This window comes from Pieris brassicae, chromosome 9 (genome assembly GCF_905147105.1).
Source record: "Pieris brassicae chromosome 9, ilPieBrab1.1, whole genome shotgun sequence".
Lineage (NCBI taxonomy): Eukaryota > Metazoa > Arthropoda > Insecta > Lepidoptera > Pieridae > Pieris > Pieris brassicae.
In genome coordinates this window covers 10,256,743-10,265,389 of record NC_059673.1, presented here as the reverse complement: position 1 = coordinate 10,265,389, position 8,647 = coordinate 10,256,743, and the positions used below count along the sequence as shown (strand labels likewise).

The 8,647-nt window shown below is 43.0% G+C and overlaps 1 protein-coding gene across 1 annotated transcript; it reads right to left on the bottom strand.

Moving 5' to 3' along the window:
- Nucleotides 1-399: 399 nt before the first annotated feature.
- Nucleotides 400-8,133, bottom strand: LOC123714096 (plexin A3). Its single transcript, XM_045668223.1, has 3 exons — nt 7,816-8,133; nt 7,184-7,295; nt 400-6,573 (listed from the first exon to the last, which is right to left on the bottom strand). Exon 3 carries the CDS (start codon nt 6,516-6,518, stop codon nt 831-833), a length of 5,688 nt encoding a protein of 1,895 aa, XP_045524179.1. The 5' UTR covers nt 6,519-6,573; nt 7,184-7,295; nt 7,816-8,133; the 3' UTR covers nt 400-830.
- Between the last annotated feature and the right edge of the window lie 514 nt (nt 8,134-8,647).

Below are 8,647 nucleotides of genomic sequence, written 5' to 3'. Positions count from 1 at the left end.
CCACAGCGACACCATTGCCAACAGCCAGTGATACATAAGGCCTTCGATCCTCCAATAGAGAGGGGCGTACAAGGGTCTCGTAAGACGCAGCGCCATCATCCACACGACGTAAGCGGGGATGCAGTATAGGTTGTTCACGATCGCGAATGCCAAGCGGGCCGCGACTCTCACGTACCGGCTGAAACAGCAGGGCCACGTCGGTTCATCCTTGCCGCCTCGCAACGCCCCGGGAGGGACTACGTACAAATGAGCGACTGACGGGGCCCCGTGGGGACCACAAAACACGGGGCCTAGCGGCGAGGCGGCAACGCAACCGCGTTCTCCCTGCGTACAGCTGCCGAAGCGCGGGGGCTTTCGTCGGACGCGGACAATGGCGCTGCGCGAAATCAAACACAACAATACATTCGACGATATTTATTAATGGAATCGTTCACCGGTTCACTGTCGGTTATTTCATTAAGTAGACTGCGAGTATAAATTTAAAAATGAACCCGACAGCGAGCACACCGCTCGCCGGCGAGCTTACAAGATTGCAACACACATTTTACACCGAACGACGTAACATCAACTCGTACGCGAGCACACATAGACATACATACACAATTTTATAGTTTACGATGCATACTGTGGCACGACCGCGGCCGGTCGGATTCGTCGTGTAAAATTAATACAAAGTTCATTATATAAAATTAAAAAACGACATCGGACCGCTGAAATTATACAAAAATTACAATATTAAAGACTGTACACTATCTAATATATACAATAGTTGCCAGCAATAGATATGTGCGAGGGCAGTTATATACAGGGCGGTGGGCCGGGCCTGTCGCTCAGACGTTATAGTCGTGCGCCATGAGGCCGTGCACCTGCTCGAGGCGGTAGGCGAGCCGCTGCTTTTGCGAAAACTCGTCTTCCTCGAGAGTTACCATAAGCTGCTCGTTGTACTTAACCGCGTACGCGTACAGCTCGTTCAGTGCACAGTTCGTGTTAAACTCCTTCGTGTGCAGCCGCGACTCCTCCGCCAGCATTGCGTTCATATCCTGGTCGGAGATCGCAGGCATCAGCTTTATATCGGCATAGTACCGCTCTACCCATTCCTTGTACACCGGAATGTCTTTTGCGTAAAGAAGCTTAGATGAAGGGGAATCTTTACCTAAAATATGATCGGAAGTGGAACAAGAGTCCATAAAAGTCTGCCCTATCACGGATAAGCAAGAGTCGACAGTATTCGATTTGTGGACATCGAAAACGAAATTGGGATTTTTAATCAGATTAACCCAGAAACGAAGTGGTAACGAATTACTTTTCCAAGTATGAACTACTTCAGGGTCGGATATGGCATGCTGAAGCGCTTGATCATCGAGAAAATCGAACATATACTTTATAGCGAGAGGCAAAGCGGAGCCCCTATGCGCAGTACTAAATATAGTTTCAAATAAATCATCGACAAACTTCTGCAACGTGCCCTTGGTGGCTAGGAGACGCGTAAGATATATTTCCGATACCATTTTATTTCCCCGCTCTCCCTCTTTATGCGCGTCACCGTCGTGATGTCTCACGAGATGCCAGTATTTAAAGCCGTGTTCCAATTTAAGCGGACTGGCTGGGGGACTAGCCGAACCGTATTTACCCCTGTTAAGCGTTTCGTAAGTATGTGATTTGTCGTTCTTTTCCATATTGGATAAGTTATAAACGGAGCTCTGTTTGGCGACTAGACTAAGACAAGCGCCGTCCGGTACACGGTAATGGTTGAGTGTGTTCAGCTTGCGCCATTCACCTTCACATTTAGTGGTGCTGTCTTCGTCGTACAAAATTAAGCGGCCGCTCGCGCCCGTGCGCCACTCCAAATCTAACTCGTCACGACTCGGCCTTTGCGAATAAGGTGTAGCGCGGTAAATAGCATCTAAACACTTCTCCTTTACTTGGCTAATCGTATCACAGTCGAGAACTTTAACTTGCACGTTTTCCGTGGGAGCCTCTAAACCGCTAACGAACAGCGTCTGTTGTGAAATGGACACACTAACGGTCATCGGTTTGAAATCGATCGACTGCCTAATTAGTTTCTCTTCGCTTAGTGAATATCGTGCCTCAGAGGTTATAACATCTACGGGCCCTTTGTCTACTTGACCTTTCATAGATCTGAACAAAAGATATAGTGGTTCGCCGGCGCATTCGCGAAGGAATTTGTATAAAAGAAAAGTGAACCAAGCGCTAAGCATTTTCTCGGCCACGCTCTCAGTTCTTCTCAATAATAATTTAGGATGACTTTTGCTCTCCATACACTTTTCAATAAGCTCGGCCAATAGGGTCTTCAAAACGTCCGTACAATACTCCATTTTACTTTGTAAAGTAACCATTATAAGTGAAGCTACATTGACACGGTCGCGCATCGAAAAATATCTATTACTCTCTAAAGTACGAATAAATAATAAAAGGAATGTTTTATGTAAAATTAGTTGCCCAAACATTCGTAAACCTTTCTCTTTCCTCATAAGCTCTGGACGCTCCCATTGGAGAACAGCGTGATCGTCTATGTTAGGGAACAATATTTTCATTGCGTACGTACGATAATCGAGGAAAGGTATACCGCCAGTTATATCTCCCGTCAAGTCAGTCATTTCAGTCTGTAACTCCGCGAAAGCCTCCTTGCACTCCGCAGCTACCCTTAACTCTAATATATCCATTTGCTCTTGCATATTTTTTAAAACTCTAATATTTTCAGTTGACTTACGCCTATACATAACTAGAAACACGACAAATACAAAAGTGAGTATTATAATTACTGCTACAACACCGAATAATACTGGTTTACCTATAGCTGCCGGAAGACCAGCTTGAGAAGAATACGATAATTTACCAATTTTGTAGGTAAGAGCCCGGCCGACTTTTACGATCACCTCGGGCGTTTCCACCCCGTCAGGCAGCTCGTCGCGCGACGGGGGCCTACATGTCAGTTGATGTCTCGCAAGAGACGTCACATTACACACACTTTCCCCAACGTGTACTTCAACATCGCTCTCGGTACACGCCCTATCTAAATTTTGACCGTTTATAGTCAGGTATTCAGATTTATAATACTTTACATCTTCATCAAATTTTTCGTAAATCGGGTCCGGATAAAGGAGAAAGGCATCTCCTGTTTTAGTCGTTAGATTCAAAACGCTTTGTACATCGTCCATATTAAAACCGTACTCTAACTCTAACGGCCTATCGGGATCTAAATTAAGTCCTGCGCTTTCAATACCGGGCGATTCACATATGAGATGCGTTTGAAAGTCGACTCTATGGCAAGGGGCAGTATAGGGACGGTTGTCGTGATAGACGTATATCTGTGGAATCTGAATAGAATGGAAATTTCGACCCATAACTTTAATATTTATGCCTCCGGATGGAATGCCTTTAGGCTGCTTACGTTGCGATGCTAATAGTGGTCCAGATTCTACAGAAACTACAACAGGATCCTCTATGTACTCAAATTTTTCCCGTTCCAAAGTACGCATACCATTATCGAAGCGCATCCGCAATGTACCCATTTTAAGCTGATATGAATGACTCGTTCTACAGTAAGCTTCCTCATGCGATACTGATAAAATAACGCATGGTAGCTCGTCAATAAACGCTTGAATATTACTTCCCGCATTTAGATACTCGCCAGTAATGCGCAATTTTGTGCCCCCCGATTGTGGACCATATTTCGGTTGGATAGAGTTAATTTTAGGATTTACAAAAGCGTAGTGATGCTTCGATTCACCGCGATAGTCTGCCACGCGAACAACTACGGGTCCATCTCTAGGAACCTCTTCGCCAGGACCGTCAACTGTGCAGACGATCCGCCTAGTTTTAACGTATAACTCAATAATCGGCTGACATTTAATACCAGCTATCGTAACACCATTGTATATATCGGATATATTACGACCTAAATTAATTCCTTCAATAGTAATATTGGTACCGCCGTCCCAAGGGCCGAGCTGTGGTTTAAATTCTATAATTTCGGGATTTGGACATGTTTGTGTTCGATTGAGCCATACGCTCGGAGCCCCGCATTGTTCTTGAACTTCACACTTATCGGATCCCTGACACCATCCACAACCAAACTTTTCTGGTAAAGCTAAACATATACCGCAATTATCAGCCATATCATTACACCTATAGATGAGTATGTGCGTATTATCCGGGTTGTCTAATGGCTTAGAGCCACCCCATATGACCGCAAACGACGCAGTTATGTTAGGAGCACGAGAAGTATATGTAAATTCAACGGCCTCGCAATAAATTGTATCAGCTAAGAGTTGAGCATTAACATGAGTGACGCGACCCTCTATATTAAACTGGCAAACAAACCTGGTTTGGACAATAAATTGACCTATAATGTGAACTTTAACTTTAATGGCTTTTTTAACACCAGAAGGAACTAAAATTTCGTTTGTACCATCAGAGGTAGAATTAATAGTGGGACAGAAGCCAGGCCCAGAACGATAACTGGGACCTATCCTGCTCACGCCTGTGACGAGGATATCATTTCTACAATTTTCAGCAGTATCGTGTGTACATCGATGGCCGTCCACACACCAATCACAAGGAAAAGAGGAACTGACGCACTGGGTGCACGAGCTGTACGTGTTACAATCAAAAAACGTAAAATTAGAAGCTACAAAATCAGGTCCCTGTGTCGTGCGCACGGATAATTTTGCTGTAAAGTGGTGTTGACCAGCGGGTATTGGTGGTAAGGTATCAGTTCGTGGCGTTGTACAATTAACCCCATAGGGCTTCCTCGTAGCATTTGTTATTAATGTTCGATCTAAAGCTGTAAACGCACACAAAAATTGCCCATTAAGCGTCGGTAAGTTTTCGATAACTAAGTCTAGAGTTCTTGCAGTTGTTCGTTGTAATTGATTTGGTGTCACTTGTGTAATAGTAGTACAACGTCCGCTGCGGTAAGAAATCCAATACAAAGGATCTTCCGCGGCTTCTTGACAATCGGAGCGTAGACTGCACTTGTTCTCGAGGGAACACCAGCCACAATAAGGATCTTTTGCCCCAAGGCATGTCAAACACGATTTGTACACGCTACATTCTTGTACCTTTACTTTAGATACTTTGCGTTCCGTCATCACATACAGATGCATTAATTGAGTATCAAAAAATAAATCCTTGTTCACTGACGAACTTTCGTCAACAACTATGTCGCCGTATTCAAAAGCTGATGTGGCGCTCTCAACGACGATTTTCTTAAGGTGACCTTCAGCAGTTCCGGCAAAGACAACAGTGTAATCGCCTGTTGCCGTTGCTGCCACAGCCGTTAATCTCTTCTTAAACACAGCTACCGGTACTGCTTCCACTGGTTGTTCGCCGCCCAGCGGTGTATTTACATCCAGTCCGCAGAAATCTTCACTAATAGATTGCAATTTAGTTCCAATACATGAGTGTGAGGGAGAAATGAAGTCTAAGCCTCTAGAACCATTTCCACTAAAACAAGTTTTTATGTTTTGCATGAATTTACGTCGAATTGCTTTTAAAGAATACACACATAGAGCTGATAGATTCGAGGGAACGTTGGTGTTGATCGATTCACTTTGACTGAATGCAGCAAACAATACATCATGCTGCGCGGTAATTCCCAATTCGCCAGCCAATACAGATCCTGCTTTTCCAACGAATGCAGCTTGAACTAGATTGTATCCGAAATTTCCGCCTCCTTCGCCCATACAGGACATGGGAATCTCAGTATACGAATAATAGTTCTCATCATCGTGACAAACACGCACCAGCTTACTGTAGTATGTATCAGAACCAACACCCCTCAGCTGAGTACTTAAAAAGTAACTGAATCCTTCGGAACTAAATCCATACACATAGTTTATAGGGTAACGTTCACGCGATAGAGAATTGACAAACATTCGTGTTCCAGTAGTTACAGCTGTACGAGCAATCATAAAAAGTCTATCATCTTCTAAAGAACGGCTACTAACGGTGGGCACTTCCGATCGATATGGTGAATTACCAGTGAACGTAACTCCAACGTACATGACCTGCGTCATGGGTGGGTTCGGAGGCCCAGGCGCAATAAACGCTACGGTGGAAGCACTCGCATTGTTCGCTACGACCGGTTCACGCACTTCCCTTACATCATGCGAAATATTGTTTAAATTACGAACAGAACAAAGTCCTTGCAGCACCGAACCGCAAGTTATTAAGCGACTCGTCGCATAATCTATTACGAGAGCTTTATTAACATTGTCCGTCGGCTTCTTCACGAAATTAGGTGGGCAATCGAAAGTACACTGGGAGGAATCGTTGACCGGTCCGGTGTCGATTCTCTGGGCGACTTCAAGATCAGGGGACAACTGGAATAGTCGATTGACGGCGCCTACGTAGACTCTGCCCGTGTTGCGGTCAACGACGAGGTGGTTGAACTGCGTCGAAGGATCGTTTTTGTCGGTGAAGATGCGCACCACGTCCTGCGAGGCGCGCGCGGAGATGCACGCCGCCCCGAGGGCGAGCAGCACGCGCCACATCGCGCGATCGCATGTGGTCTACCGCCGTCTCCCGCGTAGGCACCCACCCGCCCATCTGGAACGCGATACACCGCTCAGCCACTGGCCGCCGTCGCCGCTACGACCCCATCGCACCGCACCGCTCCGTCCAGTACTCTGATTCTACCGACTACAACTTCGACAATCCTAACTCCATTATCACATTTTAAAATAAGTGAAACCCGCTATTTGAATATATCGGCTCGGAGAGGTCCAGTGCGATAAGATTACGCGCGCTGAAACCGAGGTGTTCAAGTACCCGTTTTTACCATGATACCAACCTATTTTACTGCCACACCAAAGAAACCTAAGCAAAAACCATCTAAGATAACAATTGTTTAAAAAATTGAAATAATGCTCAGATAATGTACACGATGCGTAACCTGCTCGACGGATGTTTTTCAATTGCCGCAAACAAAAATAGGTTAGTACTAGGAATAAACGGGCACTGAGAGCCCCGACACGGTCAGTCCACTGATCATCAACGCCGACGAAAGCCTCAGCATCATAAAGGGGAGTAATAAAAAATCATATAAGTTGGCATGCTGTTCATACGAGGGAGCGAACGTGGTAGCGTAATGATAAACAAAAGTAAAATTAAACTTTTAACTAACTAAAAACATTGACAACATCGATTTAATACTTACAGAATTGCCATGATTGAAAACGAACGGACGAGCTTCAAATTGATATCTTTATACGTCAAATTCATGTACAGTGCTCTGTCATAATGTGGACTCCGTGTTTAGTCCACTAAACCTGTAACAAATAACACAGGTTAAGGCCCTTTGAGGCTCATGGAACCAAATGATGTAATTTACTTCATACTAAGAAACTAAAAATTCCAACCTAAATATTTTTCTATATTGATAAATTGTATGTTCAATCAATTATATTAATTACACGTTTCCTAAATTACGAATGAAAACTAAATAATACAGTAAATTAAACAGTTATTCGATAACTTGAACGCACAACTACAATACGGCACGGTTAGCCGTTGATGTTTATTACATTCCATGCCATGAACAACCACCCACTCAACCTTAATGAAATCAACCAACCTACGCACCGAAAGTAACGTAAAATCTATGGAACGATATGCTTTACTAAAGATCTTTTTGTGGTATCGAGTAACTTGTACTTTTTTCGTAGAGCTATAGGAATTGAGGAAAGAAAGTCAGCCATTACGGCGCACGCGAGTCGATAAACGGAAGCCATTCTAATAAACGCCACGCATTCCCTAGTTATTTGATAAATGTTGTAACCCTAAACCTACCTTGGGTAAAGTTTACTGATGGCCGAATGCAATCCTTATAAAATCCTAAGATATGTTGTAGAATATCTTTGCACTATTGCACCACTTCACTTATTTGTACAATTTTTCACTTGTTCTTTTATATACCACGAAACCACTTATAACGTACACTTACAGTTAAAATCACAACATTTCATTTCTATAAAATAACTTTTATCGAGGTACAAATCCGGTTTGTTGAGTAAAACTGGCCATTACACGAAAAATCCACGACGTGAGCATCAGTCTTGGTGCATCGCAATGGAATGACGTCGGTTTCGTTTTTCGAACGAGTCTAGGCGTGACTAAAGACGACACTACCCGACAATACCCGATTCTGATTTTAGTTCAAGAATACGCCGCTAGGAGAAATCAAACTATGATGCGTTCAATTTTTTATTATTTTATCAGACAAACATTTATATGTTTAAATTAATATTTATGTTTCTATTTTCATAAATGTACTGAGAATATTAAGTATTTCATTTTACTTTTATCTGAAGATATTCAAATATATTGGTATACCAGTCATAGACTATATTATACTGAGAGGTTAAATCTAACCGAGCAACAGTATAGACTGCGATTGATTGCCCGAATTCAGATATTGTTGCTCGTTACTCTTTAGATAGACTACATCTTACCTTACCTTGTATATTTTATTTGTGACTATATATTATATATTAAATTGATGTCTCAATCCGTAAATGGTTATCCCTACTGAGATATTGCTAAAAATATTTATCATATGATACAATTTAAAAAAATAAGTATTCCAAGTACAAAGATCATTATTATTAAAACTGTTTTAAAT